The sequence below is a fragment of the Monopterus albus genome, unplaced genomic scaffold, assembly GCF_001952655.1.
Source record: "Monopterus albus unplaced genomic scaffold, M_albus_1.0 scaffold622.1, whole genome shotgun sequence".
Classification (NCBI taxonomy): Eukaryota; Metazoa; Chordata; class Actinopteri; order Synbranchiformes; family Synbranchidae; genus Monopterus; species Monopterus albus.
Genome location: NW_018128502.1, coordinates 24860 through 43509, shown reverse-complemented (window position 1 = coordinate 43509; position 18650 = coordinate 24860). Strand labels below are relative to the sequence as shown.

Genomic DNA, 18650 nt, shown 5'->3' with positions numbered 1-18650 from the left:
CAGGTTAGGTTCACAGAGTAATTTGCCATAGTAACTGACTCTGAGTTTAGATTACCTCTCTTTTTGAAACGGGTTTAACTTACCCCGCTTTCCCGGGTTTAAGTTACCTCCGTTTCTGGAACCGAAAACTCCGAGTTTTCCTCATTTCGGGGTTAACAAACTCAGAGTTTCAACAAAACCTCCTTCTTGAAACGGGCCCCAGGAAGGATATCCGTCGTAAAGCACGTGCCAAATGTCAACACGCGAGTCGTCAGTGTGACGATTCGCTGTGGTGACCCCTAAACGGGAAAAGCCGAAAGTGACTTTCACACTGTTTATTTTGTTCGTTTTGTTTTTACAAATTGAACTTTTATAGCTGGGGAAATCATGCTTTTATTCTGAAGGTTTGGAAAAGGAAGTAACATTGTTTTGGTGCTGTTCTCCTACAGATGTACTTAAAGGGAGACTTTGTTAAAACTCATTGTTCAAAGGCGAGAGGATGCTCAACTTTCCAGAAATTGACATTTAGGGTAGTTTCAATAAACAGTATTGCTCGTCACGGTTGGATTTAAGTTGAGGGGAATATAAATATGCAACTGACAGCTACAGTTTTTTCCATTTGGAATCTGATGGGCTAACGTGAAGTTAAACGTCGGCTCAGCGTCTGTCAAGTAAGTATTTCTTTTATAGTATCGGAATTGTTGTTTTTAAATCGGTTAATATGTATAATTAACTCTAATATTGATGTACTCAGTGGACCGGGCTGTATGTTCTCAACTCTATTACAAAAAGTCAATACAAGCTAGTGCTAATGAGTTTCTTAGCTTTGCTAACCAACGTTAGCTAACATCCTGAGATAAATATAACCTCAAGGGTTTTTGCCTACAATCTCGCAAGTATTACCTTTCCTGCTGTGTGAAACGGACCTTCCTCCTTCGCCAGTTTGGTGTTTGATAGTTTTCATTGTTGTTTACTTGTACGTGATTTGTGTTGTTGCTTGTTAGCCAGTAAAGGCATTGTATTGTCTGTTGTTTTTTTATCAACCGGTTAAACTAAAGAACTGAAGTTTTTGAGTATTTAACGTGATGAATGTTAATGATGAATATGCTGTAGAGTTTTCAGCGTTATTGCTACGTTTTAGTCACATCATTTTAACAATAAAACGTTAGCTAATTTTAAACCTGAGCTGGTTCTGTTAGCAATTATTAATATATCACTTACAAGTTGCTATATGCCTCTCATTTGACAGTTCTGTTTCTATTTCTTCTTCTTCTCCTCATCATCATCATTAGTAGTAGTATATACTTTATGACTCCATCATATCCTCTGATGTTATTGAGCTTATTTAGTATTGCTCATTATTTGGCAAATTGGTATGTACATGTTTCTTTTCTGCTGACCTGCTAAAAATTGATCATGTTTTGTGTGTATTACAGGAATAACTGTTTGACAGCATGCCTGCTTCATTTTTACAGTATTCCTGAAGGTGCAGCTCCAATATGACTAAGAGAATCTCCTCTCTTCAGCTTTTTAAAAGGTAAATTTTGGTTTTATTATACTATCATTCTCTTTTTGACCAATCAGTTTCACAAAACCCAGATAGCGGATTACGCTGGGATTTTCTTGTTATCGTGAATGAATTTAGCTGTGACCCTGATTCAGAAAAGCAGTGGCACATAAGTTACTGTGGAGATTTATTCTTTGCAGCTAGCCTGCTCCAGACTGGGTTAACAGACTTGATTAATCCTGGTGCCTTATCTGTTTTTTCAGCAGTCACTCTGATTAGAAACCAATGCATTTTTATGCACTAAATCTGTAAAATGTGATAGTGATTTTTAATGATTGTGTTTATGAAGACTGCTGTTTATACTGTTGTTAGAAGTTTGATGAATCTTATTGCAGATGTTGAAGTGATTAGAGCAGTGGTTCTCAAACATTTTTTGTCATTCCCCACTTAAGAGGGTGGACGAATTTTCAAGCCCCACTTGTCAAAAAATGATAACGAAATTGGCCAGTTTTAAAATTTCAAATTGATTGAAATATCAAATAACACTAAGTTGAAAACGGATAAAATATAAGTGAAACTATCGGGGATAGTTTTTAGTTTTGCAGCACTTGTTTCATCCAGCATAATCGACACCATGTCTACAGTTACAGGGAGAATGAGCTGCTCAGCAATTGACTGGGGTGTGTTGTCTCTAAATGTCTCCTTAATTTGTTGGGTATCATGATGTCTGCTGCCAGCGGTTTAAGACACAAGACACACATGGGTCCCTCCTCTGCCCCCATTATTCCCACCGTGAATCAAAGCGCAAGATAGGCTTCATCATATTTTCTTTTCAGCTGGCTTTTTGGTTGATAAGGCTACTGCCTGTTGTTTCTTTGTCTGCTTGCGCTGAATCGCCTGTTTTTTTTTTTTGTGGTCCATGTAAAAAATTTATCCATTTACGTTATTATGCCCACTACATACACTATTGGTCCTCTCTGTGAACGTTTCCTTATATTGTTGCGCGGCAGTTAACATGCCGACGTTAAACCGTTATTGTTGCACTATGGTTCCACTTTTTTCTCCCGGGCCCCGAACTGATGTTATTTTAATTTACTTGTATTAATGACTCATTTCTAATTTTCTCCATTCATTGTGCCCCACCTGTCATGTCTTTATTCCCCACTAGTGGGGCGCATCCCACATTTTGAGAAAGACGGGATTAGAGAGAGACGATAAAGCTGCAAATCGGTCTTCAATGAGCAATATACTGTATAAAGTCTTATATACTGCATGCAGTTTTTTAGTCTACAGTTAACAGTATAGCCTATATAGGTATTCCACAAAAAGGTGAAAGTGCTGTCACTTTATTTTTGCAGACACCAAACTCCTTAAAGTTGATATGATAATCACATTAATTATACAGGCTAAGTTCAATATATAAAGACTGTGTTTTCAATTATAAAGCAAAGTTTATTCCTTTAATGTCCAATGTTTAATTTTTTTGCAAATTATTTAAAATGCCAAGCTCAAGGAACTGTCATAACACTCTGATTATTGGCCTATGTAGACCTGGAGCCATATGTGCCTATTTTTCATATATATTTACATTAATACTAAATAGTCTGTATTAAATAGAACACTGAAATTTAAAAAATAGCTAATCACTGTTAATAATATCAAAGCGATATCAGTCACCCAAAACAGCCCTATACATTAAGATCTACTTGTTGTGCATTTATCAGGTTTAGAAGTAAGCTGACAAGAAGTTTTAGGTCTGTAAGAGGGAACAGGCCACATTTCATCAGATTTCTATCACCCAGATTCCATCATTTGTAGACTGAATCATATTGGCACACTTAGGTTGTGGATTAGTAAATGTAATTCATCTATATGGTATATTTCCTGAGTAACATGGTTTCAATTAAGAACCATGTAAAAGTATATTTTAAATGACTTAACGCATTCAGTCAGTCCACTACTGCCTGCCACGCTTGTTCTCACTTTTATTACAGCAGCCTTGTTTCCGTCTTCACAGATTATGTGCTTGCATTCCCCATAATTGTCCATGAGTGGGCATGCTCTGTGGTTCTGGAGTATGCTGCACGCGTCTTCAACGGGTGTACTCGAGAACCTGACCAGCACGGTGCTGTATGAGCAGGTTGGCAGAGTCCGTTCACTTTAACAACACTACTTAACACGGTATTCCGGCACAGCTAAGTGGAACGCAGCTTCTATATGTCAGCATCAGTGAATGTGTGGTTAACCTCGTGGTCTGCTGAAGAAACCCATGAACGTGCATTCGTCCGAATTGCCTAGATCTGACTTCACCTACATAGCTGAACCCCCTCAACCTGGTTTTGCCTTTGTGTAATGTATAAAGCCAGGATGCACTTGGTAGACCAGGTCAAGTCTGACTTTTTTTATATTATCCTGGATCTTTTTTAAATTCTGTTTTTGTGAAACAGCCCTCTAATGTTCTATTTACTATACTACAGTGGTTGTTTGCATTAGTAGATGTGTATCAGGGCATGAAATTAACTTCTCCTGTCCTGAATCCTGCTTTAAGCTGTTCCAAGCCTAACAACCATTGTTCCAGCTTAAGTCCCTCATTTACATTTTATATTATAAAAAGCCTCTGTCTAATATCTTGTTTCAGTAGCTCACATAATGCCCATATCTCACCATCAGAGTTCTTCTACTTATTCTGAGATTATGTCTGAATAAGAGCTTCCGTTTTCCTTATCTATAACCTGCTTCTTTTAGCCATTGGTTGCGTTATCATTAGTGTGATGTGTTCGATCAACAAATGCATCAACTACATAACTACACTATACATCCAAACCTTCTGACTGACCAACAGTAATAGAAATTTAGGACACTTAGACTGAATGATTTGGGAAATAATCAAATTGTGTTTTTTTTTTTTTTCTTTTCTTTTTGGCAGCAGGAAGACAAACCCAACGTCCTTATATGCACTAGTGGTGCTTAGGCTGAGGTTTGCTGCTGTTAAATGTACTTTGTATTAAATTGTATTTTTCGCTTTCCTCTCCATAGCTAGTTTTTAACTACAGGCTAGAGAGTTTCAGATTAGAATTCAAACTGGTAAGTACAGCAATAAATACAGAACAGGCAGATTTTGTCTTCTGTCATTCATAAAATTTTTCAGATCTGAGCTCATTGTAGACTTTGAGTATTCTGATGAAACCCAGGCAGAAGCTGAACAACATTATCCTGTTAAATAAACTTGGACTAGTTTCCTTCTGACTTCCTCTAATGCTGGAGGTTAAAACTTGACTGGTGTTTGTACTGGACTCACTGGGAGCTGTTGTCTGCACAGTTACTGTGGCTAGATGCACTGAACTATTTGAAGTATTGAATATTTAGTGACTTCTTTTCTCTGCTGTACTTTTACATTTTATTTACACTGTATTATTCATGCAAAGTGAAATCCCAACGATTGAAGGCGATTTATCAAAATTTCATGGTCCACAGTGTCAAAAGCAGATGTCAAGTCTAATACAATGAGGACAGTATAACGACCAGAGTCTGCGGCCATCCTTATGTCGGATGAATTATTTATCAACAAGTTATTAATCAAGTCATCTAACACATCAAAATGAGTTAAGTTTACATTCCAGGCTGACATCCTCTAATTACTCAAAAACATTAGTAGGCTTACTTCTTAATCACACCGTCTCGGTTGTAACAAGCCAGAATGTCACTCATCACTTGATATGATTCACACATTAATCTTGCGAGAAAAACATTATTATTATTACACGAAGTGAGAACTGTTATTATTACATATAGTCATAGAGTCTCGACCGCAGCCAAAACTTACTTTCCAAAGGGTCCTCTGTTAAGGGGCACTGCTCCTGATCAGTGTGATGGGCGCTTTCTTTTTTTTTTTAGAGAATAGAAAACTTAGTATTTTATTTTTCGCGTCAGGTGTATATATATTTTATGATCCTTAACAGAACACAAGGGTTAATATAAATGGCCAGTTTGAACCTTTCAGAAAGAAAATTAATGAAATAACTTTTTCCTTCAATAAAAAACATGAACAAACAAAAAATAATGAATGAAAAAGTTAAACACGAGGACAGAGAGACTATAAACAAACAAACACTAAATGTTGACTCACTACCTGGTGGGTCTGGACCAGCTCTGGTTCCTGTTGTGGTCTTTTCAGTTGTTCTTGTTGGTTTTGTTGTTGCTGGTGTTTTGTCGTCACCTGAAAGAAAGAAACAACACAACCCACGAAACTGTTCAGTTAGAAACACTTTGTTTGTATCTGGTGTAATTAACTGAGAAAGAATGAGGTCATCTTCAGACTTAAAATAGGTCAAATAAATAAAACCTTTAAGTGGTTTTAGTCTTTTTTAAAATTATTATTATGACAGAAATAAACCTTTAGGTTTTCTAGTATGTAAAGATCGGTCTTTATTATAGGATACCTTTTTCAATATATCCCTTTTTATGTTTCCTACACCAAGAGAAGGGTCATCGACATGAAAATTAATATCTCCAAGAAGTAAAACACTCTCAAACTTAATGATGGATGATAAAAAGTCAGAAAACTCCTCTATAAACAATCGTATAGAACGTGGAGGTCGGTAAATCAAGATACAATAAAATGGGTCAGTGTGTCCAACCTTACTCATTTGAAGCTCAAACGAGCTAAAACTATCCGTGTTCATTAGCCTGCAATGAAAACGGCTCTGGAAAAGGAGCACAAGACCACCTCCTCGCCGCGAAACCTGCGGGGTCCCAAACACGGAGCAGTCCGGAGGACAAAGTTCCTTCAGGTGGGAGTAGGCTTGCTCCCGCTGCCAGGTCTCCGTCAAAAACAAGAAATCCAAACATTCTCTGATAAAAAAGTCATTCAGGATAAACGCCTTGTTTGCTATAGAGCAGGCATTAAGTAGAGCAATCCTAACTGACAGAACAGGTCGGCCAGCTAGATCACTCGAAGTCGACCACACAATGTCGTCACTTTCCATGCGACAGGCAGTAATGGGACGCAAAACCCGCTCCCGGATCGCCGGAGCACGTATCGCCGGAGAGCGGACACCCCTAGACAAGAAACTCTGGTACGGCGAAAGCCCTTTAGCTCGTTGCCTCCTCTGCTTCACCTGTACTCCAGCCCTACAACCCCGCCTTTTCCTTCTACCGCAGGGCTTGGTCAATAACAAGTACTCTGGAGAAGACGTGGAACACTCAAAAGTCAGAGGGAAAAACTCCGGGTACTTAGCCCCAAGAATACTCCAGTTCTCCATATGCTCCTTAATGTGGAATAATGTGTCCCGATCATAAGTCAAAACTGCAGAAACACAAGTACTTACTGACAGAGCTGATAAAGTAAAGTAAAATACTAGAAAACCAACAACCAGGCGAGAAAACACAGGAGGAGCAATGGCAAAGCCAGTCACAGGCGCCATCTTGTCCCCCCAGAACTATCAGAACTCTTTCCAAAGGTGTCCACCCTCTCAGCACATTACCCGCTGATATAGAGTGCAGCGGGTTCTGCTCTGTTCTTTTGGAAATCAGCAATTAGTTGTTCTGCCTTGTTTCATACACTCTGTGCTGCCATTCTCTGGGCTTTGACCCTGCAGGCTCATCCTCATCTGGGATGACACGGATCACCATGGTGTCTTGATGTTGGACATCCACTTCAGGTCCTGGGAGATTGTGGAGCTCAGGAACTTGTAGGTCTCCACTTCTGATACTGTGTTGCTGAGTATAGTGAGGGGGCTCCTCCTGAAATCCACTGACATCTGCATTGATCCCTCTGATCTCACATCTTTTCTAATCTGGTGTAGTTCTGCTTAATATTACAATGTGTTCATCACTTTGGACAATAAAATTAAGCATTAATAATGGCAAGTTACATCCTGTATTAATCCAAAAGGGGCAGATCGTGTGCAGCATATTGATCCAATACAGGACAATGGCAAAGAGTGTTTTATTTATCGAAGCAGACAATCCTATATTATATGGGAAAGGTGGCAACTGTATTGTTTTGTTTTGTTTTTTGTTTTTTTGTTTTAATGATGGAAGAAATTTGTGGTTGTCGTTACCTTAGCCAGGCATGTTCAGCATTTTCCTGCTGTGCAGCCTCTGGTCTAAAACTAAAACAGGTCCACAAGACTAAGGTGGCCTCCTATTTTGCTTTGACACTGATGTTAGTGTTGTCTTTGGTCGACTTGTGTGGCAATTTCAGTGCAGCTAGCAGCACCAGTCAAACTGATGTCTTTCTTGTTCCCCTCACTCATTTTACTCTGCAGGTTTCACGTGAAGCCTGAGGAGCAGGGCAGTGTGTGCGCCTGATGCCAGTGGGGACACAGCTCGGATTGTATCGAATCTGTAGAGCTTAAATACCTCCACCAAGGGGGAGGCAAGTTCTAGGGGTGGCTGTGGCTCAGGATGTAGAGCCCCCACCCAACTGGAAGGTTGGCGGTTAGATTCCTGTTATCTCCAGTCCACATGTTGGCAAATTGGTATGTGTCAAGACACTGAACCCCAAGTTGTTCCCAATGGGCAGGTCAGCTCCTTGCAGGGACAGCGCCACCAGCGGGGTGTGTGTGTGTGTGTGTGTGTGTGTGTGTGTGAGTTCTGTACCGGAGACAAATTCATTGTTGTGTGTTACATACTTGGCCAATAAAAGTGATTATCATTATTGTCATCATCACTTTAAATTGCAGTGTTTGTGATTTGAAAATTGCATTCTGTTAAATTGCGATTTTGATTTGAAAACCGTTAATTGTTCAGCCCTAGCAGAAACACTTGGAATACACAGTAAACAGTTTATTGTACTTTATACAACATGACAGCTAACAAAATTAATTTCAAACATCTTTAAATTGCTATTCTTAATCACGTTTTACTCATGATTATATCTTAATCAGTCTCATTTATATGGCAGAGCAGTTGAACAGTTACTTTGTGGTTTAAGGGAAATAACACAAGCCATTTCTAACTTTACCCACGTCTGTAGAGCTGGAGTGTTACAGATGCTACAGTAGTAAGCAAGTGCATAACAACCAGTTTAATGGCTATACAACTAGAACCTGATGCTAGACATTGATAATTACCTGTATAGCTACTGCGTGACAGTGGAGTTTCCCCTACAGAAACTCCTGTCTGTATAAGGCACCACAGTCCAACAGCGGAACAGATCACAGTCTCTACAATGACCACACACAACGGCTCTACTGCAGGACTGTAGATTAGACTGGTTTAGTTTTAGACTGGTGTTCCTAATTAGCTGACCACTGACAGCAAGTCACAATATAGGCTCAGTAATGACTGTAAAATCTAGGCTATAGATAATGGGCTACCACTGAGACAAGTCACTATTCCGTCTCCTTCTGACTGCAGATGTTGACTCACAGCTGGCAGGTACAGGTGGGACGGGGGGAGTGTGGGGGCTGCTCTCAGTCCACCAGAACATGCTTAGCTTTAAGTTAGGTGGCAATTTAGGTTCCTAGCGAACATAGCTTTCGCTCTAACATGTTCATAGCAGTTAGCGATTAGCTTTCTATAACAAACACACACCAGTGGATGGGAGATTGCAGGCAGAGCTGAAATAATTGCCTTTCTTCAAGTTTATGATTGTGTGATGGGTGTTTTGATAAATTGCTCTTATTGGCTTTTTGCTGCATATGTTATAGTAACAAACACAGATGTTGTCAACTTTACAAATAAGTCTGACTTTAGCAGAGCTCTGTGGCTGCCTCTCTGCCTGCTGTCTGCTGTGGAGGATCTGAGCTCCACCCTCAGTCAAACCTTGACAGACAGAGAGAAGAGGCTGTGCTTGATTTTCAGATCCGCTAATCTCAATAGTATTTTTAACTATCAGTATCGTAGGAATATTTTTTTCATATTTGCACTCTAGGTACATTTTCATTTCAAAATAACTGCACTGTAAGATAGTTTTTTTTTTTTTTTTTTTTTTTTTTTTTTTTTTAATTGTCCCAAATGCTAGATCCATGTGTCCCATGCTATTTTTATTGTCCTTGGGACAACAAAACATGGTTAATTTCAAGCCCTGATGTATATGACAAATTAATGGAAAAACCTGAATGGTAGTCTCTTCTAGGATGACAGTGCCGACATGCACTGCACTGCATGCACGAGAGGGCACTGAATTGTTTAATGGATAGGGATGTCTCAATCCACTTTATTTGTCCCCAGTATGGATTTCTTTAATATGAAGCCTTTGCTGATACTGATTCTGATCCAGTTCTTATATTTACCTACAATAAATGTTAATTAAATATCTGACATATTGAAATGAATCTGGAACACTGGATTTTTCAGGAGCTTCTTGATCCAAATCCCAGATCAGGTCCTGGTTCTAAATTATTCAGTTTAGTAGCTTAATTTATTGATATGAATAAAAGAATAACTGGGAGCTGGACAGCACACTCTCAGATCTACAGATTCATTACAGGTCGTATCCATATGTGAACACAGTTTTCATAACCAGTCCAATTTAGATCTCCCTGTTTGACAATTTAATAAGGTTGCCTTAACAAAGGATGTGGGATGTTGTTCCACCATTGGACAAAACTGTAAAATTTACTCTTTACACTGAAACCCTAGCAGGTTCAGCATGCAACATTTTGTGCACGTTGCAGGAGGCTCATGTTTGTGTCTGTAATGGGCACATGTTCACCTGTGCAGGAGAAGTGCTTGGTATACAGAAACACACAGGGGAGCCTACAAAAACACTTTGAAAGGGGGAAATTACTATACAAAATGCCAATAAATAATAGACAATGAGAGAATTACTGGCTACATTTGCATGCATGTACTGTATGTAAATCCAACTCATGGTAAAACAGCAAAAAACTGTAAACACTTTAAAAAGAGCTGCTATGTTCAGTAGCATTGATGGAACAGATGGTAGATCATATGTTTTAACTTTTTTTGCTTGTATTTATTTTGGTAGAGTTCTGGTTGGAACTGGTGATCTTTTATTTTGGTGGATTCTGTGGAGTGATTTATGTGCATAGTTCTGAACTGAAGCTAAAAACAGACTTCAGGTAGTGAGCGATATGCCAGGTGAGACACAGGCAGTGTGGAGAGCTGGACTGATTGATATAGCACCTTACTGGTTGCATGACTTGCGAGTCTGCTCAAATAAAAACTGGAATTGGATCAGTTTTTTTCTGGCTGATACTGATCCTGTGAAATATGCCAGGATAGGTGCTGATACTGATAATTAGTATTGGATTGGGACATCTCTATTGTTTGTAAAGATCAAGTCAAATTTATTTGTATAGTCTATGGCAGGCTTGTGCTATGGCCCCTCAGGAAAAGGAACCAGTTGAAGTGGTTCAGCACAGGATTTGGCAGATATGCCATTCAGCTGACAAGGGAGATGTGCACATATTGTTGAGTTAACAACTTCGTCAATATTTGGCCACCAGTATAAATCATGGAGATGTTGTTTGGTGTGCACAAAACCTTGGTGGCTTTCATGGGCTAATGAAACCAAGCTTGGTCTGAGTGCAGTGGGCCCAGTCAGTCCTTGTCCGTGAAAGACAACATTTGTAGTAAGGCAGCAATGCTGAGTCAAGTGCTGTAGATGAAGCAGGCCGTCCCTGTGCAATTTGTGCACGCAGTTTAGCCAGCTCAGGGCAGTCACTACAGGCCGTCTCAAACTCAACATGGGACACAGAAGTGACTGCAGCAACAATGAGAGCAGCCATCCCAGGTTCAATGTCATGAGCCAGCTCACGTCCATTTGGTAATTGCAGGCGAGACCAACAGTCAGTTGTAGCATTCTGTCATACTGGTGTCACTGAAGGCTCCGCTTCAGGGATAGATGGTAATATTCTTGAGCACTGACCCCACGGGCCACCAAGCCCCTAAATTTGGTGGCCCAAATGTAAATATGTAAAAACAATGCAGAAAAGGAAATTTAACATAACTTAACACCTCCTTCCTTAAATGTGACACATGAATAAATGAAGACATTAACAGAATGAAAATGTGACTATTTGATTAAACTGAAAACTCAATTTCATATGTCATCATACATATATTCTCTCTTAGTTCACAGTCTAGTGTTTCCAATACATGGACTTATTTGTGGCGCCTTGCCACAATAGCTATATTGACTGCCACAGGAAAAGAGAGTGAGGGGGACAACAGCCAAGTGCAGTGCAGAAGCAACAGGGCAGATGGAGAGGGGGCAGACAGCACATCTGCCTACCAGACTGGAGATAAATCATTCATATCTAAATGAAGTGGTCATGGCAAGTCACACCTCTCACAGATTTTGGAGGGCAGATGCTCAACTTTAGAAAAAAGGCACCACAGTTGTGTATTAAAACCTGAACCAGGCCCTGCACAGATACTGTATTTTTGGGGACAGATGCTCAAGCTAAGAAAAAGGACACCTCTCTCACTGACATTTATTAAAACCTACAGTAGCACATCATTTATGTGCATATACTGTATATATTTAGATACTAATACACTCATGCAGATATCTACAGTGCCTATAAAAAGTATTCACCCCCTTGGATGTTTTACCTTTTTATTGATTTTATAAATCAATCATGGTCAATATAATTTGGCTTTTTTGAAAAAAATAAAAACCTCTAATGTCAAAGTGAAAACAGGTTTCTAAATAAAAATATGTAATGGGAAATAACTGATTACTTAAATATTCTCCAACTTTAAAATGACTGACCCAATTCAACAGAGCTCCAGCTATTTGGTGCTAGTAGTCTCATAATTAGTGAAATGGGGATCACCACAGTGCAGTGTGTGCCAAGTATAAAGACACCTGTCTGAAAGTTCCAGTCACTGGTTAATCAGTATTCCTGACTACCATTGCACCATGAAGACAAAAGAACACTCCAAGCAACTTAGAGAAAAAGTTAGTGAAAAGTATAAGTCAGGGGATGGATACAAAAACATTTACAAGGCACCGAACATCCCCCGGAGTTCATTTGAATCCATCATCAAGAAATGGAAGGACTATGGCACATGTCTAAATATGACTAGATCAGGCCATCCTCACAAACTGAGTGACTGCAAGAAGGAGACTAGTGAGCGAGGCCACCAAGATACCTATGACCACTCTGAAGGAGTTACAAGCTTTAGCAGCTGAGGTGGGAGAGACTCTGCATACAACAACTGTTGCCCAGGTTCTTCACCAGTCACACCTTTTATGGGAGAGCGGCAAAGAGAAAGCCACTGTTGAAGAAAACTCATTAAATCTCGACTAGATTTTGCAAAAACACATGTAAAATCCTAGAGGACAATCTTATTCAATCTGCAAGAGAACTACAGCTTGGGAGAAGATTTATTTTCCATCAAGACAATGACCTGAAGCAAACAGCGAAAGCTACACAGAAATGGTTTAAAGATGGTGAGTGTTCTGGAGTTGCCGAGTCAAAGCCCAGACCTCAGTCCAGTAGAGAATTTGTGGCTGGACTTGAAAAGGGCTGTTCACGCCCGATCCCTGTGCAACCTGGCAGAGCTTGAGCAGTTTCGCAAAGAAGAATGGAGTAAAATTGCAGTGTCCAGATGTGCAAGCCTGACTGAGACCTATCCACACAGACTCAGTGCTGTGATTGCAGCCAAAGGTGCATCTACTAAACGGGGTTAATATTTATGTAATTATTTATTTCACATTGCATATTTTTATTTACTTATTGACTTTGATTGATTACTTTACAGAAACCTGTTTTCACTTTGACAGTTTTTTGTTTTGTTTTGTTTTTTTGTCAGAAAAGCCAAATGGATTTATAAAATCAATAAAAGGGTAAAACATCAGGCGGGTGAATACTTTTTATAGGCACTTTATGAAAGTATCTGTTCACACAGAGACCATGTCTTTACCAGGCTATTGACTATTTGTAAAACTACGTATGTGGTGACATTCATTGCGTTACTAAAGTTGGCCCAGACTGTAACTGCCGGTGGCTCAGCTACAAGTGGCTGAGCTACTTTTTCTGCTAATTTTAATGAACTGTTTGTCATTTGGCAATAATTTAATAATGTTTAAAGTACTGCAAGTACTGTAATGACTACAGTCAGATTAAGTGAAAGATGATTGAAATTCCTATTTATTTGTTTAATATACCTGGCACAGAAGCTCACAAAGTGTTTGGACGAGACTGTTTTTCACAGAAGCATCTTTTCATATGATCATCCGCAAGTATATTGTCAAAATGAAACACAAAGTATCAACAAAACCTGAGCAGTAAAGTTGCTGCTACTTATATTATATTTATTAAATTAAATTTCTATTTTATATGTTCCTCTCTTAGCTAGTTAGTAGCCAACAGAGAGTGAGATTACAATAGAGACTGCATAGTACAATAGTAAATACAGGACCAGACCGGGGCCTAATACAGCCTGTCTGATCCTAGGGGGGCAGTAAAAGAACATCTGTTACTCAGAGCTGTTTTCTTAATGCAGCACTTCATTCATTCAAGAATTAATGTTATATTGCATCAGAATACAATCTAATAACCAAATACTTTCACTACAAAATGTATCAGCATTTGTAGTGTAGTTGCACAGGCTATATAGGAATGTCATTTTAGAAGAGAGTGTGTTTTTTTTGGCCCCGGCTGGCCCTGAAATGCAGAAAAAGTCTATTCTATTCAGGTTCTATTCAGGAGAGCATGAAAGAGGAACAGAGCAGAGCCTGAGAGCAACTTTCTATAGCGTAGAGCTGCCAACCTTGATTTAACAGTGAAAAAAATGTAGATATAATGCAATAACTGTCAGTGGCACAATGTCTCAAAAGGTGTATAAGGTCTGAGCATATCAGCAGAATGAAATAGTTATTGCTGTGACAGACACAGACCCTGATTAATATGTAGGCAGCCACTGCAAACCAACAGCTATTTTCATTCACAAAACTAGGAAGTACAGTATATGTTTACCATCATTTAAAATTGCAGACAAAAAAAAAAGAATTAGAGGAATACATTACAGAAGGTTCAGAGGTTATAACATACCTGACTAATGGTAAGACACCTGGAGAAGACTGTTTTTGTATGGATTTTTATAAATGTTTCCTGGAAGTACTGACTTTTTTTATTTATTTTTTTTTTTACAATGTTATATAATGTCTCAGACTATGCCTGTCAGCATGTGAACAGCTAAAATATCAACAATTTAAAGCCCTGACAAAGACTGTATTCAAACGACTAACTGCAGACCTCTTGGTTTTCTTAATAATAATTAGTTATTGCACTGCAACTTGAAGAGGTGGTTCCCTCACTGATTCATCTTGACCATATAGGTTATGTAAAACCCTGCCATGCCTCAAATAATATAAGATTCTTTTTTCAAATCATGCATAGAGTTGCTTCAGGAACCAGCAGCAATGATATTGCTGGATGCTGAAAAAGCACCGGACAGAATTGGCCATACTTATTTTACTCCGTAGACATGTTATGGATTTTATATTAAATGAATGTAGTGGATTAAGACACTTTATTATAAACCAATAGGGGTTATGCGGAACGTCACGTGACCAAACCGGGAAACGGGTCAGCGCACTTCCGCCTTTCCGCAGAACGCAGGTGATACAACAGTAGTAACGCAAAACACGTTCTTTGAGCTCGTTTTATTTGATTAGTTCGTAGATAAAAATAAATAAATAATGTCATTTTCAAGACACAAATACCAGAAGTGGGATCATCCAAACAGTGATTTCTGCTGTGTACCTCAATGCGCGATGTCAGGGAAGTTCAATTCAGCCATAAGCTTTCACCATTTCCCTAAGGATGAAACCTTAAGAAAAATATGGATCCGTAATGTACGACGTGATAATCTTGTAATTAAGAGGACGACAACAGTATGTAGTAGACACTTCGTCTCCACAGATGTAATTCAAGGTGGACGACGGGTTTTGAAAGAAGAAGCCGTTCCAGTGTTGTTTGCCTGGAATGACTACTCTCTGCCTGCAAGTAGACCAAGCGTGTGGGAGAGAACGCAACGGCCGGAGGAAATTGAGGAGGAACAGATGGACGTCGGATTTCTGCTTCAGTGTCATGACTATGCTAGACCAGAACCATCAGCCTTGGACATGGCATGTGAAAAATTAGAAGCCCAGCAGTTTGCGAATTTAGCATTTCCATCACACAAGCTTAGTTACTATTAGCTTTCAGGTAGTGTATTACATTATTTTGGTGTACCAGACAGATGCTCGGTGTAAATATCGATAACATTAGCTAGTTAGCTTACGAACTAGCTTAGCTACATCTCCGTTTGTAAGATAACCGATACATAACTCTACCTTCGTAGTCGTGGATGTATGAAGAAGCATATAGCTTAAACCCCTTATCCAGCTTGCTGCCCGGTGTTTTAGATGTCGAACTGCATATTCGGTGTACATCCGTGATCTTCATCTTTGGTAGTTCTTGGAGACTTCTTGAGTAGAACAGTGCCATATTTCATACTAGGAGCAAACCGGAAACGGATGATTCTGTTTTGCAGTATACGGAAGTAAGTTGCGCATAACCCCTATTGCCTGTGTTAAGACAAATGGAATCATATCTTCTCCTTTTGTATTAACTAGATCTACAAGGCAAGGGTGCTCATTATCTCCAGTAATTTTTATTTTGGCAGTGGAGCCCTCGGCTCATGCTCTAAAGGTCAATAAGCAAATAAGTGGTATTAATATACATTGTATATGCCACCCTCTCATTAAGGAGACATAAGCAATTGGAAAACAATGTGAGAAAAAGGCACAGTATCAAAATTTAATAAATTACTCTCTCTTCTCTGCCAGTGGTATGGATAAAATTAAATCACATTGATATGGGAAACACCTATGTAGTAGCAGAGCAGTGGGACATTAGAATGTGACATACTGTACAAATTGTTTACCAAAATGCGTTAGGTACAAACTTAAACTTGTCACTAAATCTGGCTGCATTGCATTCTGTCTGCGACATGATTGCTGCCAGTCTAGCCAGCAGTAGTGTCCCCACTGGGTCTGGCAGTTTTTTTTAATTGTCTGTGTTGGATTCATGTTGAGTTTGTTATAAAATGTACAAAAACAAAAAAGTCAGGGCCTTGTGTTTTGTTTATTATTTCCTGTATGAGGAATGCTGAAAATATTAATGTAGAAAATGACAGCCTTATCCTTGAAAGATGTAAAGAGCTCCCTTTGTGCTGACACTGTGCAGGGGTTCACTGCCATTATTAGATCATGTTCAATTTAAGTTGATATAGCACACACATGTTAAGTCAAGATTTTTATTTTTATTTGCCATTTATGCATAAACGGACAGTCTAGGCATATAGGAATTCTTGTGCAGCTCTCCTTTGGAGTCAGGTAAGGAGTGAAAAGCCAGAAAGAACACTTATGTATAATAACATGTACTGTATATGATATTTATATTATTGTTGATGGTAGAACAATTTCAGAGTTTGTCTATTCAGGTCACAAACCCTTGAAAGGGGAGTCAGATTCCAGGAATCCGGCTTCTACCCACTGAGTTTCCTAAGACATACAGAATATACTTACAAATTTTTTCTAACAGAGGTTAGGTTCAGAACATTCCCATTCCGAAATGTGACAGGATGCTGAACCATCACTGTAGAAGGAACCCTGAGCTTCATGAGGAGCTGCAGATCCAGGCTGCAGTGGCATCTGGGGATGTCTGCACTGTCAGGAGAATGCTGGAGCAAGGATATTCACCTAAGATTCGTGATGCCAACGGCTGGACACTCCTCCACTTCTCTGCTGCCAAAGGAAAAGAGAGATGTGTTCGAGTGTTTCTGGAGCACAGAGGTCAGAGGCTTTGTCTTGTCTTGCTGTTGAAGTTGGCTTTATTTGGTGGTTAGCACTATGTCTTGACTGTTTTGTCTGTCTAAACACTAGAGGGCATGATTTTACTGGGATGATAGTGATGATAATGGTATGAATGGTAACTGGGTGGCAGAGCTGCAGGACTGAACAGACAGCTAGTGGAGAGGGACAGAGGAGGATACAGCCAGTGGACTGATCCACAGGCATAAAGATGAAAGAGCCTGTCTTTATCCTCTTATCTCACCGCTTCTCTAAACTGCTTTACTTTTACTCAGTATTACAATGTGTTCACCACTGTGGGCAATAAATTTAAAAGTGACTAACTGCATCCTGTATTAATCCAATAGGGGAGTATGCATGCCCTATTGATCCAATATGGGACAACAGCAAAGACTGTTTTTTTTATTATGAGATAGTTGTTTTACTTTCACCATTATAAACCTCTTGTTATTAGTAGATAGCAAGGGTCCAGACCCCTTCACTTTTACAGCCTTTGTACTTTATATTTAATTTTAATTTGACAAAATTGATACCTTGCCCATAAGTCTGAACTCAGTAACTAAGGACAAAGTGGAAACCTTTTAGAAATTTTTGGAAAATTACTAAAAATCAAAAACTAAGATCTCATTTGCAAAACTATTTGCAAGAGCCTTAATTCAGTACTGTGAAGAAGCAATTTAGCAGCAAATACAGCATCATGTCTTTTTGGGTGTGTCTATGCACACCTGAATATGGACAAGTTATCACATTCTTCCTGGCAGATCATTTTTTTTCTGCAAAAAGACAGCATTTTCAGCCATCCAGCTTTCATCAGTGTCCTTCCGTCTTCAGTCACTGTCATTCTGAACAGTGAATCATTGCCCCACTCTCAGGTTGTTAGCACTTGGGAGCAGGTTTTCTTCAAGGACCTCACTCTGTTTAGCAGGGCTACACAATATGGGAAAATAATTAGATTGCAATTAAAACATTTTAGTAATATTATGATTGTGATTTAATATGCTTTTTGATTTGTGCCACCCCAAACAGGCTTTACAGTAAGTAACAGTAGAGAGGCCAACCTAACACTGTCATACATGCTCCTGTGGTGCTGAGAGTTGGGTTTATAGCTGCTCCGTTTACTTTGTATTAAACTGTATTTCTATTTTTCACTTTCCTCTATACAACCAGTTATTGGGCTGTAGGCTAGAAAGTGTGAGATTATAATTCAATAGACAGTACAATAGTAAATTCAGAACAGGCATATTTTCTTTCCTTCCATCATTCATACAATTCTGCAAACCTGAGCTCATCACAGATTTGGGGTACTTAGTCTATTAGTGTATCTCGTCCCTGGTAGGCTGGTGGTTAAGGCGCAGCACTCTCGCTGCGGCAAGCAAGCAA

The 18650-nt window shown here is 39.2% G+C and overlaps 1 protein-coding gene across 4 annotated transcripts in view; it reads left to right on the top strand.

Moving 5' to 3' along the window:
* The first annotated feature begins 176 nt into the window (after nucleotides 1-176).
* The window catches only part of asb7 (ankyrin repeat and SOCS box containing 7), a 40457-nt gene continuing 21983 nt past the window's right edge, over nucleotides 177-18650 (top strand). The window contains exons 1-3 of one of the 4 annotated variants that reach the window (XM_020588774.1): nucleotides 177-650; nucleotides 1455-1516; nucleotides 17041-17252. In XM_020588774.1, coding sequence (XP_020444430.1) covers nucleotides 1479-1516; nucleotides 17041-17252 — 250 coding nt within the window. In that variant the 5' untranslated portion in view covers nucleotides 177-650; nucleotides 1455-1478. Of the gene's footprint in view, nucleotides 651-1415; nucleotides 1517-17001; nucleotides 17253-18650 lie in introns of all 4 variants that reach the window. The other 3 variants (XM_020588776.1, XM_020588775.1, XM_020588777.1) reach the window with 3 other exon arrangements.